At 37.9% G+C, this 26,520-nt stretch overlaps 2 protein-coding genes across 6 annotated transcripts; one reads left to right on the top strand and one right to left on the bottom strand.

The window, feature by feature from the left end:
* The first annotated feature begins 3,286 nt into the window (after positions 1 to 3,286).
* sgsm3 (small G protein signaling modulator 3) lies at positions 3,287 to 14,614 on the top strand. Of its 3 annotated transcripts, none has more exons than XR_008606310.1 (21): positions 3,287 to 3,480; positions 5,711 to 5,800; positions 5,930 to 6,015; positions 6,587 to 6,650; positions 7,413 to 7,624; positions 7,753 to 7,860; positions 8,077 to 8,220; positions 8,330 to 8,525; positions 8,636 to 8,781; positions 8,972 to 9,205; positions 9,286 to 9,468; positions 9,560 to 9,715; positions 9,798 to 9,852; positions 9,940 to 9,989; positions 10,090 to 10,242; positions 10,347 to 10,417; positions 11,295 to 11,343; positions 11,479 to 11,564; positions 11,689 to 11,811; positions 12,610 to 12,847; positions 13,521 to 13,611. XR_008606310.1 is itself a non-coding variant. In XM_055035242.1 (21 exons), exons 2-21 carry the CDS (start codon positions 5,794 to 5,796, stop codon positions 13,602 to 13,604), a joined length of 2,268 nt encoding a protein of 755 aa, XP_054891217.1. In that variant the 5' UTR covers positions 3,287 to 3,480; positions 5,711 to 5,793; the 3' UTR covers positions 13,605 to 14,614. The 3 variants fall into 3 exon arrangements, 2 of the variants coding, with proteins under 2 accessions (XP_054891217.1, XP_054891218.1); XM_055035242.1 differs by having other exon boundaries at positions 12,610 to 12,670; positions 13,521 to 14,614; XM_055035243.1 differs by lacking the exon at positions 3,287 to 3,480 and adding an exon at positions 4,964 to 5,058 and having other exon boundaries at positions 12,610 to 12,670; positions 13,521 to 14,614.
* Positions 14,615 to 15,031: 417 nt separating this feature from the next.
* gtpbp1 (GTP binding protein 1) lies at positions 15,032 to 25,061 on the bottom strand. 3 transcript variants are annotated; one of them, XM_055035238.1, is made up of 15 exons: positions 25,002 to 25,061; positions 22,837 to 23,044; positions 21,442 to 21,553; positions 21,176 to 21,356; positions 20,865 to 21,048; positions 18,729 to 18,893; positions 18,524 to 18,647; positions 18,274 to 18,388; positions 18,036 to 18,180; positions 17,744 to 17,926; positions 17,488 to 17,623; positions 16,715 to 16,893; positions 16,453 to 16,614; positions 16,146 to 16,196; positions 15,032 to 15,993 (listed from the first exon to the last, which is right to left on the bottom strand). In XM_055035238.1, exons 2-15 carry the CDS (start codon positions 23,029 to 23,031, stop codon positions 15,877 to 15,879), a joined length of 2,049 nt encoding a protein of 682 aa, XP_054891213.1. In that variant the 5' UTR covers positions 23,032 to 23,044; positions 25,002 to 25,061; the 3' UTR covers positions 15,032 to 15,876. The 3 variants fall into 3 exon arrangements, with proteins under 3 accessions (XP_054891213.1, XP_054891212.1, XP_054891215.1); XM_055035237.1 differs by lacking the exon at positions 25,002 to 25,061 and adding an exon at positions 24,825 to 24,974; XM_055035240.1 differs by lacking the exons at positions 16,146 to 16,196; positions 25,002 to 25,061 and adding an exon at positions 24,825 to 24,875.
* Positions 25,062 to 26,520: the final 1,459 nt, after the last annotated feature.

The following is a 26,520-nucleotide window of genomic DNA, read 5'->3' as shown; positions in this document are numbered from 1 at the left end:
TGTATTCTGCTCTTATAAATAAACCCTTTTCAAAGGTAGATATTTTTGAGGAGAGGTGTGGGAGATGTAGTCTAAATTATTTAGAAAAACCTCCTTTTTCTATTTTTTTTATTTATTTTATGTTATTTTCTTTTCATTTCCACATGTACACCTCCCCTATTTATTTACATAGGAATTCCTTCTGCAACAATCAAACCTACACTGTACCAATAATTTTAACTAATCCTAATTTCTGTCTCGTTGTCTTATATTTTTATAATTCATATATTTCAGTATTTTAATTATTTTCTTTTCCATCACAAATCTTCTATCCCTCCTTTATTCTTCAATCTCTGTCTGTCATTTTATTCCTGCCTTAACATTTCTCCCTCTCCCTTCAGCTTTATGTGCCTGTCTGGCGTCATGCTCACTGCAGTGCAAAATCCAGGACTTCCTTCACTCCACACATGATTCTAAAGATAACAATAATTCCAGTTAGGCAAGTGAACACCTCCAAGAAAAGAAGAAGGGAAAAAAAAAGTAGAGTAGGAGGAAAGATGTGGCAAAATATGATTGAGCCACACCCACACAGTTGTGACATGTCAGGTGAATGAACTGCCTGGACCACTGGGCAGCAAACTGCAGGCAAGGTCGATCGCTCCAGCATCTTTAATGATGTGACTCACTCTGGCATGGTGCAGCAGACCTAGCATGCAGGCTTAGCATGCAGTTTAAACGGGGAGGACTGTCATACTGTGGTGTCAGCATTCAGACGTTGAAGGCACGGCAGTCTGAGAAACAGAGCGTCTGATGAGATGGTAAATAGACATTTATTTTTAGAGGACCAAGAACTTTTGAATGAATAGATATCTGTGGCAAAGCAACACGAAAGAGGAGAAAGGCAGCAGGAGCTGAGGAGTAAAATCTCTTCCTAATGCAATGTTGAATGGAAGAGATAGATGCAGGTGTTTGTCTTTATAAATAATCATTGAGTTATTCTGCTGAAGAGTATGCAACATGTGTTTTCATCTACAAACAATTAGTAAAGAGCTTAAAATGAAGCAGAAGAATTTTGCTATAAATTAGAATTATTTAATTGTTGGCACAGTCATCCTTGATTTTTCAATAAAACTGTCTCTTGCTGCCTGCTGTGCTTAGATCCTCCATATAAGGGCAATAAACAAGTACAAGATTTGATACTAGCAGTTTTTGAGGAAAGGAATAACTAGGAAGTAGCATTGCAAGAAACATAATAAATTATACAATTATGGGAAGACAGGAAAAGTTGTGACAAAACAACTGATGTCTATATTTGTTTATTTATGCATAGCAGTAGCCACTTTTAATTTCTTATGCATGGTTATGGCTGTTTTTGTCATTAATTGCTCCTTTATTCCATTGGTAATTTTTTGGTTTTAGTGTGTTTATTAACGGCCCCCATCAGACCAGCACTTTATGTTCCTCTGAATACATTGCCGCTTTCAGCTTCAGCAGCTAAGCACAATCTTCTGTCATGCATCCTCAGAGGCTCCTCAGAGAGTCATAGCAAATTACTTTACTCTAATAAACCTTCCACTAACTCAGGTTAAATTAATTAGAAGAAGAGCTGGGTGGTTGGTTTATGAACCCAGTCCTGGACAAATAAATGAAGCACCTGGTAATACTGAGGAGCTCTACCTTGGCCACCAAACTGGCTTCGATTCAGCAAAGGTTGTTATTTAGAACCAATCAGCTTTCCAGTTGTTAGATCTATGCATCCACACATCAAAAACCTATTGTGGGTAATGGAAAATTAAAGAGAAGCATTAAGGAAAAGAAAGAAAGAAACTTAGCAGAGCCTCTAAAATAAACTTTTTGTTTATTTTAGTATTTTTATATACATATTCAGCAGCAAACTCGAGGAAATGAAGGACTTGGAATAGCAATTAGTTTCTCTCTTGACTGGAGTGCAATGTTAGCCTGAGGGCAATGGAGATAATTCCTCTAAGACCTAAAGGTCATGCTGGCTGAAATTATTCTTTGCTTTCTCAGGGACCTGTTTGTCCAAACAATTTCTATAAAGTGCCTCTGGCAGTAATTGATCAGGCTGATCTTTTGGGTTGAGATTGGTGCTTCCATCAAGCAGCAGATGCTCAAGTAATGTGAAATTTGGCACATTTAAAGAACAAGCCAACAATTCAAGTTGAAATCATTGTTTTTCAAAGCATTTATCTAATTTTGTGGCTCAACACAGTTCCTTATTGCCCAGCTGCACTCTGCTATCAGGGAGTAATACCATGCCAATAAATTGTTTGAAATAAAACATTTAAAACAGAAGCACATTTGAATAGAAAACATCTTTCATTCCTCTCAAGTAATTTTCATTCCTGATGCCACTTTTGGTAGGTTCTGACCAGGGCAGGCTGTGACCATTCTGCTTTAATTATGACTCATCTCTCAAAGTTTAACCTATGTCAAAACGGTTCACAACAGTCATTAAACCACCCACATACTGAAAGTGTCCAATTAATAATGTAAAATGTGTTTTAGGTCTGCTTTTAGTGGTCAAAATATTTTTGGTAAGCTTTTTAAAAAAGTCTGGAGCAAGCGACTGTGCACTTCAAATTAGCAAAAGTTTTATTGTGCTTTTAATGAAGAGTAGTGCAGAGGAAACATGCTTAAAACGTTTAAATATTTATTTTTGTTCATCAAAAATAATGCTAAAACAACCCATTTTCAATTAATTACTAATAAAAACCAAATGAATACAAAACAAGTAATGAGACAAACAAGTAGTAAAATAAGTGGCTGTCTAAAGACACTTTTCAAAATTCTTCTATTCTAAAAATTATAAATATGTTTTTATTTTGTAAAGGGTTTCAACTAATCTATTTGTAACCCAATATACTTCTCCCTATAAATAGTGAAGTATAGTGTGTGTGTGTGTTTTAGTTTATTGATATTGTTTTTATTTTTAAAGCAGGAAAAATGTTATACAAAAGAACAGTTAAAATAAGAAACAGAAAACGAATAGAAAATATATACAAAGGTATTAAAATAAATCAGACTATTCAATGGAAACATAAGACCTAATCTATCTTCGCAGATTATTTAAATATAAAACACAGCGCACCTTCGGTAGGATGACAGACTTTCTTTAACATACGATGTCGTTTAAGTTCTGCTCTAAATCGTGACTCGCTGTTCTCCTGGCTCCGGTATGAATGAGGGGCGTGGCCATGCCTAAATGAATGGAATACATCAGCGCCATCGTCACACAGTCGTCGTCGCGGAAGGATATTTCACACAAATCGGTGCTGCTCCGGGATGTAGAACAGGGAAAACCCTTACGGTGTAGGAATACACAGGAGCTACATTTCGTCTTTAGCAGGTGCACAACGTAGATTATGTCAGTAATGAGAAGCGAGTGATAAGCATGTGATATGTTTTTCCCATATTAAAGAGCAGAACTTATTTTAAGCCTAATCGGGATTCCTATCTGTTCTCCAGGGCAATGCTACGGTAAGTAAAGTGAATCGGCTGTGTTACGTCGTATGCATCTAGCAAAAAGCTAAATGTAGCCGAATGGCTAGCATCTGGAGACTCCGAGAGAGTAGTAAGAACGCATTTCTCTGAACTGTTTTGAATTCTGTAGATGGGAAAGTGAGCGATTTGACAGCAATAATAGTTTCATTTCGTCTTTTACATCCGCGGACGAATGTCAACGCGGATAAAATGTGTTGCATAGGAAAATGTAGTACAGTTATCGGCTGCACCTGACGTCAGCAGTGGCTTGACGTAACGGTAATTTATCAGCTGACAAAACTCCATTAAAACCACAATGATAAGCAACAGCAGTAAGTGTTTGCGCTATCAGTGTTTCATTTGCATCTTTCATATAACTGGGGTCTCTTATCGCTTAGATGCCATTATTCTAGTATGATACGTTTTAGGAGCTAAGAAGCTTAAGAGATATTCACATACAAAAATATTGAAGTCACTCATTTCTGCAAATGAGTGACTTCAATACGCGCTTTCGATTTGATCACGATCTTGAGGAAATGGGACGCAACAATATTTTGTGACACGTGTCTTAATGAGGAAAAATGAGTCACCAGTGTTTGGGTTACTATGAGGAACAACTGGAGGCGGTGTTCGGAATCGCAGCGGTGGTTTTTGCTGGGCATGGTTTCAGGAAAACGCCAAACTCTTCGATCAACGTGAGATTACAGTGTTACTGTGAAAAGCTGTTGTTCTCGGCGTGCTCGTTTTGTCGTGTCTGAAAACAAGGATGTTAGTCATTGCTGCTGGTAAGGCAAAGTGTTTGTCTACTTTCTGCAAACATAGCAGAGTAAAGCCACACCTGTTGAAGCTGAGATGTTCTTGTGTTTGCAGTAGTAAGTGATACGGCTTCATGGCAAGTCATAGTTTTACTTCTTTGAAAGAAGGTGGCGTTTGAGCTAGTGAATAAATAAATAGTCCTTTTTCAACCCAGTCAGTGTTCCTTAGCTGCCTACAGTGCTGATTGTAATCAGACATAAATAATGCATCTTTCACATTTCTTACTTGAGCAACGTCTGGAACAGAATTTTACATTTATTTAGGATTTTTGCACACTTAAATTGGATAATAATTTACCAAAGTGTTGCTAAGAATTGCAGGATATCAACTAATATCTCATTTTACTTCCCATATTTGTTGAAGAACCCTCTGATCTTCCAGTCCAAACCTACCTTATAGAACAGTGCACAACATTACCGACGAACATGTTTTCGTTTTTGTTTGTTTGTGGAACTTAAAGTTTAGAGTTAAGTCCTTCTTTGTTATGAGAAGCTGTTGTTTAGGTTATGTGTGGAAATGGCTTTATTTGTGCAACAGTTTGCAGGAAGTATTTTACAAAGTTCAGTGGCATGTGATTAAACCGGTAATGTTGTAAGGAAGTGTCTACACTTTTGTTATCCCTTAGAGTTACACACAGAGCTTCCCTGAAAGTACTTGGCCATCCTCCCAACCTCGAATTGATTTATCATATCTCTTAAGTCTTAAATCCTACTTCAAATGCTACGGGCCGGCTGCGAGAATTACTCATTCTTCCACAGGGTTTGTATAGTGGTGAATTTCTTCTCCAGGTTACAGTTTTAAATGTTGCTTCTTTAGTTTTTTTATTCAAAGTGACGTTCCTTCACAAAGCTGCACTGTTAAAATAGGAAAGGAAATAAAAAACATAACAATGTTTAGATTTATTTTTCCTTAACAGTAAAATCCTTGGGATATATAGACAGAATTTCAAGTTTGTTGATGTCAAAGACTCATGTTAAGCAACCTTTGGTACAGAAAACTATTTTGTAGTAGTATATTTAATATTTATCGTGTGCCAACTGGATTAAGTACTGATTGAGGAAAAAAATGTTTTCACACATTATTAAATGTCGATTTGTGTAGAAAATAATAACAAATTATGAACCTAATACTCTAGGTTGCTGAATAGAACATAAATAGACCAAATGTCAGCAGATTTCACTTGGCTGTACATGACCTGACTGTAAGGATTTGTCTAAACTAACAATTAGTTTTTGTACTTTTGATTTTACTACAGCATACTGTAGCTATAAAAACCATTGATTCTTGGCAATATGTTTTATCTTGTGTGGAAATGCTCTTGCACTCCTTTATTGTCTAATTTTTGATAGCTTTTTCTTAGTGCCATTAAAACTACAGAATAAATTAATTTGCTATCTGTTTTCTTCCCCAGTTGTTCCACAGACTGACCGTCACCTGATGTCTCTTCTCCGGATGGTCCTTTGTCTCTCTCTGTGATCTCCCTTAATCAACAAAATGTCTGGTAATTAGATCCAGCATTTTTGAAATAAATAATTTATTGTATGCATTGGTCTATGCTAGCCTTTTTACTTCATTATGTTAAAGTATGTTTCTCACGTTGACTTATTTTTTTTCCCCCTCTCTGTGTTAGGTACTTACACACCAGCACCTGGTGGATCTTTTTCGGCTCTCACCCCAAGCATGTGGCCTCAAGATATTTTGGCCAAATATCATCAAGTGAGAATCTGATTTAATTTTAGCTGATGGAATTAGTTGATGGAATTATTTTCTAAGTCAACAAGATAGCATTACAAGAAAAGACCTCTCCAAAATATGTTTCAACGTCAGATCAGTTACTTATTTTAGTAACTGAAGCCAAAATGATGGCCTGGTATAAAAAGCATCTTATTGTAAGACGATGATTAAAATATACCATAATTTTCACTTTCACATATGTGTTTGTGGACAGTGTTATGACAGTATTGTGGTTTAATTTGCACATTTTGAGTTCTTTTAAACAAAGCATAATGTTCCCATATTTTCAACCTGAAATGAATGTTTCAGAGGGAAGCTCTGAAATATTGATTAACAAATCGCTTCCCTATGATCCCGTTCCGGTTCAGCAGTTCTCAGTTCGATTCAGTTGTGTTTTGAAGAAACAATTGACAAAAATGCAAGGATGTGTTACTAAATGGTATTTTTCTTTGAATAAATTATGCATGGAGTTTATTGCAGTAAAATAAACAGTTTTTGTTGTATAACCTATTCTTTGCCTAATAAGAAATATGTTACTATATTGTCTCTACAGAAAGATCCTGCAGAGCAGCCTGAACAACAGTATGATGAGTTTGGCTTCAGAATAGATATGGAAGGTATTTTATACACAAAACAGAGTCACAAGCATTTTTCCTTTAATTCTCTTTTCATAAACATAATGGGTAAAATTCCCCACATATAAATGAAGAAGAATGACATCTTTGTATCTTAGGATAAAGACTGTGATCACATACCGACTTCATGTGATCACAGAGTTGTTTTTCACAATTTTTTTTTCTCATCCTAATGAATGAAAGCATGTTTTGTGTTGCCTCTAGCACCATGATCAGTGTTGCAGCTGTGGAGATGTCTTTGTACAGACTCCTATTTGTCACAGTTAGTGATTGCTCAAAGTTACCGTAATTTCTCTGAATGTTTCCAAGTCGTGCTTTTTTTATTTTTATTTTTACTGTTACCAGAACAATACAAGTGCTGCTTTTTCTTACTTTAATTACCGATTCTTATCAGTGCTGAAAAAGTCAGACTTATGTACTTCTTCAATTAATTATTTTTTTGTTTTGATTTTTTTACAGGGAAACTTATTTATCACCATCGTTACAGTTACCTTTCACATCACTAGCGTGTCTAATTACATACCCAGTGCTTGTCTTATGTTTGGGAGCTTCTGCTGCATACCTTTTTCATACTCTGTGAATAACTGCTACACTTTAATATCTGCAGTAATTTTGTTTTGAAATACTTCTTTTGTCTTTTGAGTCAATGATTCTTATTTACAGAAGTACTTCCCAGTGTTCACATTACTGGAAAGCCTAGCTTTGCAAAATTTTGACATTTTCCAAAATTTCCTCTCCTTGAAGATGATGGAGAGCCCAAGATAAGGTTGGGCACAGAGGGTTCACCCCAGCGTGAAGACCCCCAGCAGCGGCTTCGCTGGCAAGCCCACTTGGAGTTCACCCATAACCACAGAGTGGGGGACCTGACCTGGGACCTCATCGATCCTGTCCTTCCACAGTCAGAGCGCCTGCATTCTTTGGTGCTTGGTGGTATACCTCATAGCATGAGGCCCCAGGTAGACATCCTCACCAGAGGATTTGACTAAACATGGGATAGAAAGAGCTTTTACTATTCTTAATGATGTCAGTTTTAATGGCAACAAATAGCCTCTAATTTTCTCTTTTCTTGTTTTAAATTATTTAGTTATGGATGCGTCTGTCTGGAGCACTGCAAAAGAAGAGGACCTCAGAGATTTCCTACAAAGAAATTGTCAAGAATAGCTCGAATGATGACACCAGCTCAGCTAAGCAGGTAAAATCTCCAACAGTATTTAAGTTTACTGTATGCATCACACCCTAAATTATGTATCATTTGATTTACATCAAAATGTTTAGAAATTACTCTTTCTGTTTCTTAATCCTTTTTTGTTGATGAAGAAATCTTGGAATATAAATTTCAGGTAACATCAATAATCAGTTGGGTATTTTTTTAAATAATTAACTCTGCCTTATTATTATTATTATCCAGATAGAAAAGGATCTCTTACGGACCATGCCAACCAATGCATGTTTCAGTACTCTAAACAGTGTAGGAGTCCCAAGACTGAGGCGAGTACTGAGAGGTCTGGCATGGCTCTACCCAGACATTGGGTACTGTCAGGGCACTGGCATGGTGAGAACATATAATCGCATGTCCTTAACTGCACATTTACACAATCTCATTTTTTTTGGTGTGTTTGGGCTCTTTGTTTCTTCATTTCATAAATGTCTTGTTCATCTAGGTCATTTCCTGCCTGCTGCTCTTTCTGGAGGAGGAGGACGCACTGTGGATGATGTGTGCTTTGATCGAAGACCTCCTTCCTCCATCCTACTTCTCCTCCACACTCCTGGGGGTGCAAACAGATCAGAGGGTTCTGCGGCAGCTCGTCGTTCAGTACCTCCCTGCCCTGGACCGCCTCCTCCAAGAGCATGATATAGGTAAAAACTGAAGATGAATTATATATTTGGTTTATTATATTTTGTATTGATGTAGCATTTAATGAGTTTATGTTGCATTCTTTGAAACAACGTCTTTCTTTTACTTGCAGAGTTGTCGCTAATCACATTGCACTGGTTCCTGACGTCATTTGCCAGTGTGGTGGACATCCGTCTGCTTCTAAGGATCTGGGATCTATTGTTTTATCAGGGCTCGGTGGTGCTCTTCCAGATCACACTGGGCATGCTCAAAATTAAGGTGGGGACGCTACACCTACCTCAGTCTCAACAAGCTGATACAGTCAAACATGTTTTCTTTCCCCCTAAATTAGAAAATCATTGTGTGCATAGTTGGAACTATTTCCAAGTATTCTCATTAACATGTCAAAAAAATAAAAAAGTCTGTCATTATTAAGCATTATTCTTTCTGAATTGTACTTTGACTCTAGGAGGAAGAGCTCATATCATCAGAAAACTCTGCATCCATTTTTAACACTCTGTCAGACCTGCCAAGTCAGTTAAAAGACGGGCCTGCAGTTCTTGGAGAGGCTATGCGGATAGCTGGGACGTTATCCCAGGAAACATTGGAGGCTCATCGTCACAAGCACCTGGCCTATATTCTTAATGAACAGGCACAGCTCAACAATGGAAACAATTCCACACTCAATACCAATCTCAATAAGGTTTGTTGTGTGCTGACATGCCTGAATATCAGTCATGTTGTACGTCTCATTAAAGTCATTCTGTTTTTGTGAATATGTAGGTGGTCAGGAGACAGTCCTTGCGCAGGAAATCCACCCTGACTTCTCTGCTGTTTGGGGAGGATGAAGCTGATGCCCTGAAATCCAAAAACATCAAGCAGACAGAGTTAGTTGCTGCTCTGAGGGAGGCTATAACTCGTACAGCAGAGCACTTCCACTGTCTAGACCCACGGCATTCCAGCACTGTAGGTCCAGACTTTGCTTTGCACTTATAAGCTTTCACTTTGTTATTGTAATATACTGTTTTAAGAACCCTGTCACTCCTTTTCTCTCCAGGATCTGACTCCAGATTACTCCATGGAAAGCCACCAGAGAGACCATGAAAATTTTCTTGTGGTGTCTCGTAACAGACGGAGACGAGCAAAGGCTTTGCTGGATTTTGAACGTCACGATGATGATGAATTGGGCTTCAGAAAGAATGACATCATCACTGTGAGTTACACTGAGATGCATACTATTGTTTACGATGTAAAAACTCACCCCTTTCACTTTTTCTACCTCATTTTTCTGTTAGATCATCTCACAAAAAGATGAGCACTGTTGGGTTGGTGAGCTCAATGGCCTGAGAGGTGTGTGCTCTTTATTATTTCATCATTAAACATTACATTGCTCACTTGTTTTCACATACATTATTTATTTTCTCCATCGTGTGATAGGTTGGTTTCCAGCCAAGTTTGTGGAAATTCTGGATGAAAGAAGTAAGGAGGTAAGTTATCAGATCTGGAAGCCTGTGAACAAAAGGTACACAGCTTTGGACATCTGTTCCTTTGAATATTCTGTCAACTGGTGCCCCGGCCTGTGTCCAGTACTCATTAGCAGGTGATGACTCGGTGACAGAGGCAGTGACTGACCTGGTCAGAGGAACCCTCTGTCCTGCCCTGAAGGCCATCTTTCAGCATGGATTAAAAAAGCCCTCTATACTTGGAGGACCTTGTCACCCATGGTTATTCATAGAGGAGGTAGATTTTATTTTATGTTTTTTTATTAAGGCCTCATAAATGAAATGGCTTTTGTCAGGCTCAAAATAAAAATGCATTATTCTACCTAATGTGCTTTTCCTCAGGCAGCAAGTCGGGAGGTGGAGAGAGACTTCAATTCTGTCTATTCTAGACTTGTGCTTTGTAAAACATACAGGTAAATGCAATCTACACTTATATGTTTTTTATTAAAGATACGAGAGCCACAATTTGCTTTTTTTTTTTCCATTTTTTAATAAATCGATCGATACTAAATTGATATTTTTCTAACAGAAAAATCCAACCTTTTTATCACTATAACCTTCTTACTACATCTTTTTATGTTACATTTTTGCAAAGTATTTATTGTAATTTTGTAAAATTATTTAAATTAATTTAGTTATTCACATAATCATTACATGATTAAAATTTAATGAATTTAAATTTATTTGAACATGGCTTGCCTGTGGACAAACATAAGTAGCCAGTAAGTCAAAAGTTAGGCTACAAACGGGTAACGATTGCAGCACAGAGTCGGTATCTGCAACCTCTACATCACTCTGCTGCTACGGTTGTTAGGAAACTTATAGAGCATCCAGGCCTGCATTTATAATTCAGTACCAGAGCCCACTTTTGACTTTGAAAAACTTCCATACTACACCTCACTGGCTAGGAATCAGACACCCTATTCATCATGTTTGGTTTGAAATGGCACATACACACACATCGCTGTGGACCATAGAGAGAGAGAGACACTGCACATACCGCATTTTAAAGGAAAATTGCATCTACTGTTAAAAATTATAAGGAAAAGATGAGGTTTTAAACGTGGTTTGTCAACTGAATATATTGATGTATTTTTAAAGTCAGTAAATCATTGCATCAATAAAACAACATTCCTGATTGGTACTTACTAATTTGCAGCTGCAACATTGTTCATGTACCTGCACTTCTCTGTACACTAAGTGTAATATGCAACAGGAGTGTGTCAGAATATTAATTTGTCATCACACCGGTAATGAATGTGTCAAGTCACTGTCTATGATGTTTACTAGGTTAGATGAAGATGGAAAAGTGCTAACACCTGAGGAGCTGCTGTATAGAGTGAGTCAACAAAACAGTCCAAAGCAATGATTTTATTTTGATATAACAAAGAAGTATTTTATTCTTTTTGTATGTTTTTCACCCTATCTGATGTCTACATTGTATTAAAATTAAACCCGTCTGTCTTTTTTCTAGGCAGTGCAGGCTGTAAACATGAGCCATGACTCTGTTCACGCTCAGATGGATGTCAAGTTCAGATCTCTCGTGTGTGTTGGCCTAAAGTGAGTTTTCTCACAAACACACACATGTTTATGAAAGGTTTCACATATTAACTCCAAGTAATGTAGATAATTTTACAATGAAGTAGAAATACCAAGGTTCCTGAATTTGCATTTGTCTCTCTAGTGAACAGGTTCTTCATCTGTGGTTGGAGGTGTTGTGCTCCAGCATGGCTGCTGTAGAAAAATGGTATCATCCATGGTCATTCCTGCGCAGTCCTGGTTGGGTGCAGATCAAGTGTGAGCTCAGGTATTAAGATGTGTGACAGGAAACCAAAACATTAAAATGGCAACAAATTAGGTTGTTAATTTCTCTGAATCCAAAGGAGACACTAAACAGGCCTAATAGCCCATTATGAATAGGGTGGGGCCATCCTAAACTCTCCTTCCTGCCATCCCCTGCCCACATGCACCTCTTTGATGATAATGTATGGATGTCTATCGTTATGCACATTTTTGAAGGTATATTTGTCCGTTATAAAACATTAAGGGTCAAGAAAAACTTTTATAACGGGTAGCTCTGTAATGGGGTAAAAATTGGGACTATCTAACAGGAATTAAGTAAATCTAGATCACAATCAAATTCTTTGATATAGACTAAAAAATGTAGGGTGAAAAAGATCATTTGTCCTGCCTCAAAACAGTAAATAAATGTCTTTCATGTTAAAGTTATTTTAAAAAAAACTGTGCATGTAAATAAGCTTATGCCTCTGCCTATACTTTTCACTCTGAATATAAGCGTCAATTTGCTTGTTTATATTTGTGTTACAGACTGTAATACTTGTCAAAAATTAATATTGTTAAATATGTTGTTTCAATTTACTTTGCTTCTGATGTCCATTTGGGCCAAATAAAAACTCCTTGAAAGGCAGCACTGTTTGAATTTTAATTGAATTCTCCGCTCTGTAACAGGAAGTTTTACACCAGTTTAAATTGTGTTTAGCATGTGGATGATGGAATAAAACGTTCAAAAGGGAAACTTATTGAAACTGCAAGGCCCTGGTGTTGAAATAAAACCTCTGGGCACTTTTTGTTTCTGTGTCCTCAGGGTCCTGTCAAAATTTGCCTTCAGTCTCTCTCAAGACAGTGAGCTGCCTGACAAGAAAGTGGTGAGTAAAAGACATGGTGATAACATAGCAGCAAAATCAATCTAATAATCAGAACAGCCTGTTGCGTTGAGGAGAGACAACCTTGATGATCTCATACCATTTCAGAAATCTGCTATTCTGAAAGCAGAAGTTATGGATGTGCTGGTTCAGCATCACCTCTTTAGTTGGGATCTCTAGGTAACCTGAGTGAGACTGGTTGCTGTAAACATGACAAAGATTAGTTATTAGTTGAAGCCAATTCACGGTTTCTGCTCCAAACACAAAAGCTCCACACAGACTCAGATTTTATCCCAAACCACACATGCCCCTTACACTTTCTCATCGTCAGAATCATTTGCCAGATAAAACATAAAAAATGCGTATATTTTAAAGAAACATACATTTTCACAGGTCTTCATAAGCATACACAGTCAAACCCCCAACACTTGTATACAAGTCACCATAGACGCTTCCTTTTACTTCATCCAGAGTTGCAGATGCCATGAATTGATACTAATAAAGCTTTTTTAATTTTAATATGTCATGTTCAAATATTTCTGTTGAAATCTACAACTAATCCTCTTCCTTTCCCCCCCCATCATATTCATCATATTTTGCCATTCATTTTCTTCCCTTCCTTTTTAGTAGTTAACCAAATTAGAATTAGATGATGCGTATTTTTGTAAAACTAACTTGATTATTTTTGAACACTACCTTAAGGGGCGGGGGAAAAAAAGCAACCATTGATATTTCTAACAATGCAAAAAAGTATTAATGCCGTTTCAACTAAAAATTTTGACACTTTACAACCACAAACCTGAAAACTATTTTCCTGTCGCTAATTGTTTTGTGTTTTAATGTTGTTTTTTAGGAGAAAGAGCAGAAACCACTGAAAGAAGGAGTGCAGGACATGCTGGTGAAACATCACCTCTTTAGCTGGGACATTGATGGCTGAATGCACAACAGAGCATCTGATTTACCCTGTGTGCTGCATCTTGGTATTATGCTGGTGTAGATTCTCGGCCATTCAGGATATAAAAATCCAAAGTTGTTGAGCAGAGAGCAACTGGACTTTTTTTTTTTTTTTTTTTCCAACCTTTCCTCAAAAGACTTCTTCAGTTCTGCATCTGACTACTACTTATGAGCAACAGGCTCATAAGTAGTAGTCAGAGGCTCATAAGTAGTAATCAGAGGAATCACATGTTACTTCCAAACTTATTTAGAAGTGAAGCCTTTTTGGTGAGAGGTGAAATGATTTTTAAGAAACTAAAGAAATCCAGTTGCTTTCTACTCTACATCTTGATGTTTCTGATGTATTTTCAGCTTCTAATTGCAATTCATACCTTGGAAAATTCTTTGTTAAAGTGGTACAGCCACTTCAGATGTGTTCTCACCCTGAGAGTCCTGGGCACTAACTGCACCAAAGTAATGACTGAAACCCCAGTAAATGTCCATTTGGTTTGTGAAGACTAAAGTTCGGTGCACACTTTATTTTTTAATTTCTGTCCCGTTTTTAATGTGTTGCCACCAGAGTTAAAAATATGTCTAGAAGGCGAACATTCCTGTTGTACAGAATATTCTGTACTGCTATGCTGTATTATTTCATGAACACTACTTTGTGCATGAATTGTAAGTGCACATTCAACACTGTTTAAATTTAAACATGATCTTCAGTTCTTCATCATGCTGTAAACTCATATATTTTAGGACCAAAAAAGGAACATTCCTAACCGTGGGGCTGTAAAGATATAAACTATTTTTGCGAAGAATGTTACTTTCCTCAACTTCCATGTCATGTTACTCTGTCGTCATGTTGCACATGCCAAGAAAAGCCTTTCAGATGGTGATCATGAACTGTGTGTCTGCTACCATAATAAGGGTAGTGAAAATGCACTTATGCATTTCATGTGTAGAAAGTAGCTACTTTTTGTGTTGCATCAATGTTACATTAAAACATCTATATAATCAAAATGTTGATGGTTTGTGTTTCTCTACAGCAACAGTTTTTGACAAATTTGTAAAAGTATTAAGAGAACTGTTTCTTACTGCACATGTAAGAAATTGAATTGATTGGTGAAAATGTCAACGTAACATGATTGTTGCCACAGAAAATTGCATAACCTTAGATTGAACACTATAAACTTGGAAATCTATCCAGAGATGTAAATGTTCCCACATTTAAATGCACAGAAGAAACATAAAAGCTTAAACTTTGTGAAAATATGTCTGGTTTAAGTTTTAAAGACAAAACAAACACTGTTATAAATAACTCTTGAAGTACTTGATATCTTGAGTACTTACAAAGCTCAAATAGAAAAGGTTTCACCCACCTTTGAACATTTTAATTTGTAATGAAAATGATGCATACTTAGAAACCAGGACTGCTCAAAAGTTTTCTTTTTAATTTGTTTGTTTCTGCAGAAAAATGTCTGAAATTGTCACAAGCAGCAACAGGCCATAACACATGGAGTAGTAGATGTACAGGTAAAGCATTATAATCATTAGCAACTGATTTATTGAGAAATGTGCTGTCTTTGTATTAATGCCATTAATATAAGGTTATCACCAGTTTAAAGCATGACAGATACTACTGAATGTAAGTGCAGGTGAGATTAAATATAGTCCAACCATCTGTCAGTAAACCTGCATGTGCAGCAAATAAATAATTAGGTTATAGTAATGCGACAGCTTATTTCTTGTAGCTTAAGTTTTGGATCATCATTTGCCCTGTGCTACATTCATTTGTAATTTGCATACAATTTGTACAAACTCAGGTTTACAATTTTTACAATTTACATTTTCAGTATAAATAGCACAACACATTTTGTTGTAAATACACAGAAAATGCAGGAGGGAGTTTAAATTATAGCTGCACTTATCGAAACTGGTCTCCTTTGCTTTCTCCAGCCACAGGGCTGATTCCAATGACTTCTGGAAACTTAAATACCTCCTCATCCTGAGTGAGACTGGCCTCTTAACACCTTACTGCTCTCTGAAAACAAAACTTTTCCAACCGGTGCAGGCAGCTGACAATAAACACATAACTGAGGCAGTGTCTCTCTCTCTCTTTTTTTTCAGTACAAAAACAAAGATATGAACTGGTGTGAAGAGGCAAGGTTTAAGACAATCGCTCCAAACGTGTATCTAATTGGTTTGTGGAATGACACTTGGTGAAATTAAAGAGGGAAGCTTCCAACAAAACATACAATTAAAATAAAGATGACAATTCAGCTGTTTCCTGTTGCTGTTGAGGAGGGTGGTGCCATTGAGCTGGTGCTGCTATTTTGGCCTTTTCCTTTGTGTCTTTGGCCACCCCTTCTCCTTCCACCTCCCCCAGACTTTGGCTGAAAAAGGAGAGAAAATGAAAAACCCTTTGTTAGGTAGCACACATTACATACTTTAAATAGTAACACAAGGCTGTGCACGGATCACATTACTGGGCTTTTAATTCAGCTGTCTGCTGGGCTTCCGTTGTTCTCGTTCATACACATTTTACCTTGTTCTCTTTGTTGCCCTCTTTTATTTGAGGGTCATCGTCTCCCTCCCCCTTTGGATTCAGCCACGCAAGCAAAGAAGAGTGTAAAGTATAAAGAAGTGATGGGATGTGGCAAAAATTTGAGTTTGAAACAAAATAAAGATATGATATTGATTAAATGAATGAAAATATGAATTGGGGACAAAGAAATAAGGACAAAGACGTTAGGAGGTTAGAATAGATCAATGATCTCCAAGAAGTGGAAGAAAACACCTTAATCTGGAAGTTTTGAACGATTGGGAGTGTCTTTGGATCTGTGTTGACTCACCGGCTGCGACGTGCTGGAGCCAGCCGGCTGTGCTATCGTTGCTGCATCGTCGCTGGTTGCCATGGTGCCATCCTCTTTTCTGAGTGGCACCTTTTTTGTCGACTGCATTTTGATTTGTGGAGGTTTGGAGTTTGACGGCATGTTATTAGTGGAGTGCAACAGCTGTGAAGAATTATGAGGAAATAATTCAACTTGAAAACTCAAATTTCGCTTTCCATACTCAAACAGAACCAACGCCGCAGTGTCCATGCAGCCTTTCTACCTTAGTAATGGTTCCCACAGCCTTGGTGCGACCCTCTCTGAACACCAGCCTCTGGTCACAGTGAAGGTACTCTGGGGTTTTGATGAAGCGGAAATGAACTGAAGCCTTGTCCCCTGTCCTTAAGCAGTCTCTATTCATGGACAAGATGGTGGCGGTCTGTCGTATACTCCCACAGTGGACTGATTGTTGCATGAAGAACAGAATAGGCAGGAGTTACATAAATCAATCCATGTTCTGTCTTCAACACTGAATTAACTCCACTGCTTTGCAACAGCATTTATGTGACATTTTGTCATGTCAGAGCCATAAGATTCATTAAATTTTTTGTGGTATTTTATATTACGGCACTAATAAAGTAGTCCATGATTGTGAAGTACAACAAAAAAAACGTACATTTCTTTCACAAATAACTTTTAAAACTAGACATTTTGGCTTAATCTGAAAAAAGTTTCATCTTTCACATAGATGTTGTGTTCCTCGCACAGCTTATGACAAACTTTAAAAATACTTCCTATGCCAATTTGTTTTGTTTTTTTATTATCATTTTCTGCAATCCATTGTGCAGGATTTTATTTAGTGGTGTCAGAATAATGAGAGCAGAAAACAAAGTACCAAACTTGATTTGAATGCTAAAATAATTAACAAAACCTCATGATTTTTTTTCACACAACAATCATGTACTTTGTGCTACATCAGATGTAAAATCTCAATGAAATACATTGAAGCTTTAGGCTGTTGGATGACAAATATTTCTCAGAGCTGCTGTTACCCACCCATTGCCTGGTATCTGGGGGATATCGTTGTGGGATGATGCAGAACCAGGATTTCAGCCTCAAACTCCCAAGTTGCCTGGGGGTTTAACTTTGGCGACACCATCACCATGCCTTTTCTTATAGACGAACGCTTGATCTTTAGAAGAAAGTGATAAAAGAAGAGAAACAGAACCTTACTCAAACACCTTCAATGCAAAACGCACACGGCATAAAACAAACTTCTTCTTCCAGAAGTGGAGCAGTTTTTCTTCCCTACCTTTTTTAAAGCAAACGAGGCAGTCTGGCCGCCTCTGACCTCCTTTACAGGCATTCGTTTGCGGTGGATTGATTTAACAGCAATGGATATGAAGCTTCCAAGAGGATCTGGACCCAGTAGCATGGTGTCATTCAGACGTATGAGCCCTCGTAAGGTAGTTCCTGAAACTACAGTTCCTACTCCCTGGAAACAGGACAACAGCAGGACTTTAGTGAGAAATCAAGCTAAACTAGATCAAATTTGCTTAATTTTGCATTGTGCAGCAATTGAAGTTAGACAGTGCTTAGTGTACCGGAACAGAGTAGGTATCATCTATCTGAAACTCAGCAGGCTGGTCGTCTCTGTATGATGTTCTGGAGGACAGCAGGTTGAGAAACATCTTTAGCAGGTCCATGTTCTCCCCAGTTACGTTGGAAATCTGAAAGATTGGGCACATCCTGGCCAGAAATCAAAACATACACACACACAGGTTACAAATAAGCAGTTTAATTCTAACTATATATTCTGAGTTGTGCATAGGCACTCAGTACCTCTCTGAACTGAAGTTTGAAGCTGCGACTATCACATCGTCTTTGTTCTGCACAAGGACTGGAATCTTCCTGCAGCCAGGAGACTTGAGCAACCTTTGGAGTAACTTCAAGGTCTCTGTTAGATGGAAACACTCTCACATTTACTTCTTGTTTATGAAATGCAAATACCTTCTACCTATGGATACATCAGAACAATGTTTATTGAATGCATTAGAAAAAGATGTTGGTTATGACATAGCTGAAAACTAACCTTGTAATATGTTGGCTGGACACATGTCTATTTTGGTTACCACTACAAAGACTGGCACATTCAGAGCTAAAGCCAGCCCAAGATGTTCTTTGGTCATCCCAACAATACCAGCGTTACTGCCAACCTGATGAAACAGAAAAAAATAAAAATAGTCAAAACCAAAATGTTTCAAGGGTAGAAATGTCCTTCATACAAACTTTCTGACCATAAGCATGCAGAAGTCCGGAAGGTGTCCAGTCATCCCGAACACAGTGGTCTTGAGGTATTTCTCGTGGCCAGCCAAGTCTATGAAGGTGATGACTTTAGAGGACTTCTCACAGATCTTGGTCCAGTCCAGGCTCCCTCCATGACTGTCAGGCTTGTTCACAACCTGGCCACAGACAGACAGGATATTGTTGTGGAACAAAAGTGTAACGAAACACAAAGATCAGATTAAAAGTCACAATTTGGTACATTTCTAGTTACTTTCAATCAAGAGACTTTTTACTTACTTTATTTGGGAGTGCGAAAATATTTTTTCTACATTTTTGAATATAAATGTATGTTACATTGTAAACTTTCAAAAAGTGGCAAGCATTGAACTGACAGAAGATTTTGTTTGATTAGTTCTGCAACTGACAAAGAATAAGTGAGATTACTGTATGGCTAGACAGATCAATAACATACCAATAAAACTACTTGAAAATAGACTTCTTGAAAAATATTTTCCATATATCTGTAGACATTTTACAAAGAGATATTAAAGCAACATTTAGGCTCATTAACTGCTACATATAATTGATTTTTCTTAAGTACGAATGATGTTTACATTCATTATGAAGTACCAAGTGAATCATTGATTGCAGTGTAAATTAAGATTTGGTTTGTGCCACTTTCTTTCTCCACTGACACTTTAGTAGGCCTGTCACGATAACAGATTTTGCTTGGCGATTAATTGTCTCAAAATATTACTGCGATAAACGATAATATTGTTTGAAGACCTATTTACACTGATTTAGTGGAAATTACGTAATAATACATGCGATTTCCTACCAAAGATAGATCCACTTTATTTTCAAAAGAACACTTAACAGTGGGACTGATACACAAAATAAATGAAACAACCAAAAACAAAAATAAAATTGATTCTCAGTCTCCATTAACAATAAATGTACTTGAATAAAAACTAAACATAAAGCCGAAGTGAAAATAAATACTGCATTCAACCAAAAGAGTGCAGATTATGAAGTCTGTATTGTATATTGCCCTTGAGTAATAACTAGATTTAAATAGAGAACACATCTGACTGCCTGATGCAATAGTTCAGACTACAGGATTTTTTACCCCAAACGACAATCTTAGAAGGTTCTTCGTTCTGAGATTGTCACTTGTGTGTTACGGTAGATCGTCGTGGCCGCTCCGATCTAAATCAAGGATTGGGAGCTTAACGCAGCCTGTTGAATGTGACCGGTAGCCAATCAGAAAGCGCGGATTCTCCTCCTGCTTTCTGAGTGGAAACACGGAGGGAATCCCGAAGAGCTGACACGGTGCAACCCGAAGTCCAGCGGACATCGGAAACAACATGAATGTTTATTCAACAGTTCATGTCAAGAAAATATAAATAACTAGGGGAGGAGTTGGAGCGAAATTTCTACCAGAAAACCTGGTAACTTTTCAGCTGTTCTTCGTTAACGTGACATAAATAGGTTATAATGATTTTCATTCAGTCAGGACATTACGTTGACACTAGCCACATGCATTGCAGGTAGATTGTAGTAAGGAATTGATTAATGTCTGGTTTCAAAATTAATGAACTGGACTTATTATTTTGTGTCCATTGTTGGACACAACACGGTTCGATCGAACCGTTATACCTAGGATTTCTGTCGGCTAATGTGTCTCTCAGGTTTTGATAATGGACCGACAATCAGCGACATAAGATCGTGCAGCGCGCGCTGGGCATTACACTAAGGAAATAAGGAAGGGAGGGTCAGAGCACCAGAGTTAAGCCTTTTTCATTCAGTGTCATCAACAGTAAGAGGAAAAGGCAGGAAGAAACGATGTAGACGATAATTGAAATGAGGTCCATAGTTTTAATTTATCGTGTGATTAATTGATTTATCGTTTATCGCGACAGGCCTACACTTTAGCGTGATGAAGGTCACAATGTTCCCAAACAGCAGACCTCAGTGATACGTGGAAGTCATGTTTGTTTTGTTTTGGTGTAGCTGCTTGAAGCAGCATGACGAAGCATGTACCGAGTGCATAGACTCATGTGCTTGGTATTGTGCATGAACCTTCTGCCTTCCCTGCCGTTTGTCTTCGATTCACGCTGAACTGACGTCTTTTATCTAGCACTCACCTGACCCTCCTGGTCGAAGCCCAGGATATCGTTGCCCACACTGCTGGTCCTGCCGCTTTCCATCTCATGTTTATGCCTGAAAAGTTTCTGCCGGGCAAATCCCCTGCCGTTGTCCAGCTCGCCGTGTGTCAACACTCCCAGCAGAGTGCTCTTGCCGGCGTCCACGTTCCCCACCACTGCGACTCTGAAGGGACACAAAAGCACTGGCGAAGCTTTAGAAATGTCTGACAATTGAACACTGGCTCAACTCTCTAACCCTAGGGACAATGACTCTAAATGCTGGCTGTCGCCATGATATTCCAAACACTGACCTGACCTCCAGGAAGTCCAGCTCACCCACACGCCTCCGAATCAGATAGTCGACCACCATCCCAGCAGCCTCAGTGCGCTCTCTGAGAGGAATGAGGTCAGAGTCCAGCTGCTCACACATTGAGTGTATTGTGGCAACTGAGGCTTCCATGTCTTTCTCATCCAGACCCCAGTCACCACCATCTATCCAAGAGGACATAACACAGCTGTTTATAAACACCGGAGATTTGGGAAAGTCTAACAGAGACAATAGCAGTGTGCTTCTCACCAGAACCCATTCCGACCACATAGATGGTTTCCCCACATCCATCATCCATTCTGTCACGAAGCTGTTGGAGTAACGAATCATACTGCTCCCCATTTGGGCTTACAAGTGCCAGCTGTTGGGGTTCAACGAATGAAAGAAAACAAAGAAAAAAAATACTCAGTATTAATTAGTGCATCAGGGGCTTATTAATGTTTGAGGTTTCAAAGTGTGAATGGCTCATTCACACATAAAACATAATAATCAACAGCGAAGGTATGTGGGGATGGAGCAGCCAAAGCTGCGTTTTTACGTATAAGATCCCAGCTGTCACTCTTCCCATGAAGTCCTTTAGTCACACATTTACACGGTACAGCTGATATTGACACAAAGTCTTCAACTCTTTCAAGCTGCACTATAATAACAGCTGATTTGGATGGCTAACAGGAGTAGATGTTAGCTGTTTTTATCTTTAGAAATCTTAGGATTCACAATAGTCCTATGTGTCACTATATAGTAAACATTATACAGTACATATCTGCAGTATTTAAAAAAAAAATAATTTTTCCATTGAAATGTTTACTTTTAGAAAGCAATCCTGATTGTACACTGTCATCAAGATTATCTTTGCATTATTGCTCTTGAAGTAAAGAATAAACATGGTATTACTGTAGCAGCAATTATACAACTCTGCAAAGATTAAGATCTTATGTGACAGTGCAATAATATATCTGCATTTCAATAACTGTTGTGTATGCTCTAAAGTCAGCAGAAATATGTTTTTTGTTGCAACCCTGTGCAATCTTTGCATTATGACATTACACCTTAGTACAATATGATGCTTCCAGGAAATACCTTGATTGCTCTCTCTTACAGTCAAACAATCAGAATTACATCATGTCAAATATTCTGCCCATTTCAAGCGAATGGTTACTAAATACGAGCTTCATATTCATTGTTCCACTACACGACGCATGTTGCTGATGAATATCTTCAGAACCCACTCAATGCTGTTTGGCTTTATATGGGGTCCTGATACTTAAAGCTAGTAGTCAGCCATTACTTTGGGTAATGGGCAAGCAATTTAATTATCCAAAATAAGAAGCTGTTATTTGTGCAAACGTATGGTTAAAAATGTGCTTTGAAGCGCCACTGTCTTGTCTTACGCGATCATGCATCAGCTGAAGCTAATGTTAGCCACATGGCTAACTATTTCAATAAACGTCAGCAGAAACTGCACCAAATCCAGCGTGGTCCAGCACAAGCTCTGAGCCCTCACTTTAAAATATAACGCTTAACCTATGCATCTCCACGCAATACGCCATAGTAACAATGTAATAATCACAAGCAGCGTTCATATTTTCATTCATTCATTCAGTCGTGTTAGCTTAGCAGTGCTACATCCAGGCCTAGAGTTACCTTGCTGCTGCAATCAACCCTTCGGTCCTCGGGTTTGCCATTGGTCATGTCCTCGTCCTCGAGGCACTCGTCGCCGTCCTCTTCCCCACATCCTCCCCGGTCTGGAGCAAATATACTCGCGGGAACCAAAGCGTCAGCCAGAGCTCCAGAGCCCGGTGTTATTCCTGGCTCATGCTCTGCTGCTATTGATGCCATTTCGATGCCAACTCTGTAGTAATAAATTCCAGACTGTGCAAACTGTTGTGACGACGGCTAGCTGCCGAACACACTGACTAGCCGCTGCTTCTACACACACGGGTTTATAAACCGAGAATAACCAAACTAAAACCCACCAAAGCTCACATTAATGAAGATAATAACATGCTGGTTAAATGTCAGAGCTTTAAAGCGAGACGTTTTCTAAATGATGGAAATAGCAACAACCAAATGAATATTCATGCAGGTGGCGAAAGTGGGTGTGTAGCGAAATAGAGTGCAGTTCGTCCGAATACACGAGCAGACCAATAGGAATAAGGGGGATTGTTCCTAGTTTTAAAGATAAACCCAGCCCATCAGAAGCCACAAGTGATGTAATAACCCTGTAACATTTCTTGAAAACAGGTTTGCTTAACCTATGCATCTCCATGCAATACGCCATAGTAACAATGTAATAATCACAAGCAGCATTCATTTATTCATTCATTCATTCATTCATTCATTCATTCATTCATCCAGTCAGTCGTGTTAGCTTAGCAGTGCTACAACTCAGAAGCGGAGCAACATTTAATTTTAAAGTTACATAGTTTTAAAATTTAACATTTCTGACAAATAAATAAATAAATAAATAAATAAATAAATAAATAAATAAATAAATAAATGCAAATTATTATGCAAGTTATATTTTCTCAGATTTTCTTAAATGGTCAATGCAAATGATGGTCAGTATAATCTTCAAGTCATGAACTATTACAGTATAAATCAAATTTTACAGAACAAAGCTCCCCACCAGAACAGTATTTTTTTCAAAAATAAAAAAACTCAAAATGCACTGTTCCCACCTATGATGCACAGCAGATTGCCTAAACATTTTATGGATTATAAAGAACTGCAAATGGTCATTCTTTGAATGTGCAGCATTAAGTGGTCACATGTACTAAAATCAAAAGTTATTCAAATCAAAAACATCTTAACAGACCCCTTCTTTGATATCACCTGCACAATTATTGCATCCATTGAACTTCTGAGTTCAATGGAAGAACAAGAAACTTCAAATCTCCCAAAGCAGATACCAAAACATTCAAGACCCCAAAAGTGCTTAAAAGCTTACATTATAATATTAATTCACAACAATGTTGTTGTCAAGGCATCTTACGAAAAGTCATTTAAATTTAGTCAAATTACTGTGGATCCAAGTTATTAATTATAAAGTACTTTAAAAAGTTTGAACCAAATAAAACCCAACAGATTGTATGGAGTCCTTACTTATGGCGTTCACTCCCTCTGACCAGCAGAGGGCGACAGCAAATCGCTTGTGTTGAGTCGATGACTTTACAGCAGTCCCTCATTCAGGGCATGCATATTGTGACAGTGGTGAGGAAGAACTCCTCTCTAGCACATTTCTGTTAACAGAAGGTTACTGCCATATTTTGCAGTTAGACACTGAGAGCAGTGTACACTTATTTCAACTTCAAAATGGTTGGTTCTTTCATTGGAATAGAAACAAAGATGTACACTGAAAAAAGTGATTTTGGAGAGTTGTAAATATGATCTATACAAATCATATACAATTTTATTTATTTTTTTTCAATCAGCCAAGGAATTATAAAATAATGGGTAAATTATACATAATGCTACCCATTCGTTAACATTAAAAACTATTACATAGGAAAATGCAGTAAAAGGAACAATTCATTAGTGTGTCTTCGCCGCATATGAGAAGTCCCGTCTTAAAATACTACTATACTATGTCGTCATCATATGAAATGACTGACGTGCTTCATGTTGTTTACCTGCTAGCTCCGTTAGCTAACATGGCCGCTGGAGTCGCTCTCCGCCGCGGTCTGTTTAAAAACAAAATGATCTTCTCTCCAGATTACCTGCATGCCTGCGTACCTGTGTCTCTGTTGTTAAAGTTTAGCGTTACTTCTCAGATTTTTATTTTTACAATCGGGACTTTAAAGACTCACGTAGAGATGACGTGTCGAACGTCTTTTCCGGTCAGTCGTCATGGAAACAGGACGCTCATCCAGCGTGCCGGATGTGGACCAGAGTGGAAACAAACATGTTGTAACATGAAAACAAAGTACCACTGAGTCCCACCTTTATGTGTGGAAACACCCACTGTTGCTACACCTAATTTTTTTTAAAGGAATTGTGTGTTCCAGTAAAACATTTTAGAATTGATTTTATATTATATTGGGTATCATTAAAACATCAGTGCTTAATAAATGTTTTCAGAATCTTGTAATATTGTTTATGAAGCGCATTACATCTATGAAGAATGAATATTAATCTGTGCAATTGCATTGCCTTTATTTTAGTGAGCTAAGTACACAGTCAGTTATTTCTGCACAACAGACCCTTGTCAGACAGACAGACCGCTATGATCAGAGAAACTATGCAAAATATTTACCTTATGTTCAGTTTCTATCTTCATTAAAGAGCCTCAGACTAATTGTGATGTTAGATAAATGACTTGTGATTGAGGAAAATCAAGTGATGGAAGGATGTGGACGCCGAACAAAGGCATGTGTACTGCTAATACCGGAGCAGCTCAAGAACATATTTGAAGCTTTTCAAAAAAGTTTTTTGGAACTTGATGGGGCAAAACTACTGAAGAAGGTCCACAACCTCCAAAACAAGTTCATGCAATAGACATACATTTCCCCTCTTGTTCCAAGAGAATCTTTTGTCTGGACAGAGTTTCAATGGAGTACAGTTTTATATTTTTGTTCTCTTCTCTTCTCTGCTCCACACACAGACACAGAAATATATGTACAGATGGATACATAAGTACGTTGCAGCCTCTCTCAGCCCACTCCATTGTTTTCTGATTTCTACACATTGACAGAAATCGAAAAGCAATAGAAACTGGCCAGTTCTGGTCAACACCACTGAGTGAATCCTGAAGAATTTTGAACTCACCTCTTTCCCTCCCCATTTGTTTGTTTCTTTTATTCTCATTCTATCTCTGAGAGTGAGATAGAATGCACAGAAACTAAAGAATGTTGATTTTCTGATCTGTCTTTATCCTGATGTTTGATACTGTACACACACAGAAACAATCTTGTAGAGTTTGTGTTTGGGTTTTGTGGCTTTTAAAATAGAATAAGGGGCCTCTGAAAGTGTTGTTTGCATTGACCAATTATCCAGAAAGAACATTTGAAGCCGTTAGCTTAGTGAGTTATAAAACGGGTTTATTCATTGAAATGTGTGAAGCTGATGTACTGCACTTTATTCTTTTTTTTTTTTTTAGAATTTAGTGTATTATTGCTGCATATAAACAAGACAATTCATTTATTTGTTGCAATCTGCAGATCTGCAGATTGCAGATTTGCTTAGTCACTGTTGTGTGAGGCTGAAGAAACACAAGTAAGAGTTTAGATACAAGAAAGTCATCCGTTGCACCTCTGCTCTGATCACTTCACTTCTTTCATTTTCTCTTCTCTCCTCACTTCTCCTTTTCTCCTTTCTTATTGAGTAGTC

The sequence above is a fragment of the Poeciliopsis prolifica genome, unplaced genomic scaffold (assembly GCF_027474105.1).
Source record: "Poeciliopsis prolifica strain line A6 unplaced genomic scaffold, Auburn_PproV2 SCAFFOLD010, whole genome shotgun sequence".
In the NCBI taxonomy this organism is placed as follows: domain Eukaryota; kingdom Metazoa; phylum Chordata; class Actinopteri; order Cyprinodontiformes; family Poeciliidae; genus Poeciliopsis; species Poeciliopsis prolifica.
Note: the sequence above shows the minus strand (reverse complement) of the source record. Positions and strands in the feature narration are given on the sequence as shown.

Bases quoted from the DNA above. Each gene is read 5' to 3' on its own strand.
- sgsm3 (XM_055035242.1), top strand. The intron at 9,716-9,797 runs GTGAGTTACACT...TTTTTCTGTTAG, and splicing joins GAAAGAATGACATCATCACT to ATCATCTCACAAAAAGATGA. The intron at 10,243-10,346 runs GTAGATTTTATT...GCTTTTCCTCAG, and splicing joins CATGGTTATTCATAGAGGAG to GCAGCAAGTCGGGAGGTGGA.
- gtpbp1 (XM_055035237.1), bottom strand. From the start codon at position 24,847: ATGTTAGCTAACGGAGCTAGCAG. The intron at 21,049-21,175 runs GTCAGTGTTTGG...GTGTCCCTTCAG, and splicing joins CTGGACTTCCTGGAGGTCAG to AGTCGCAGTGGTGGGGAACG. The intron at 18,648-18,728 runs GTCAGAAAGTTT...CTGTTTCATCAG, and splicing joins CGGACTTCTGCATGCTTATG to GTTGGCAGTAACGCTGGTAT.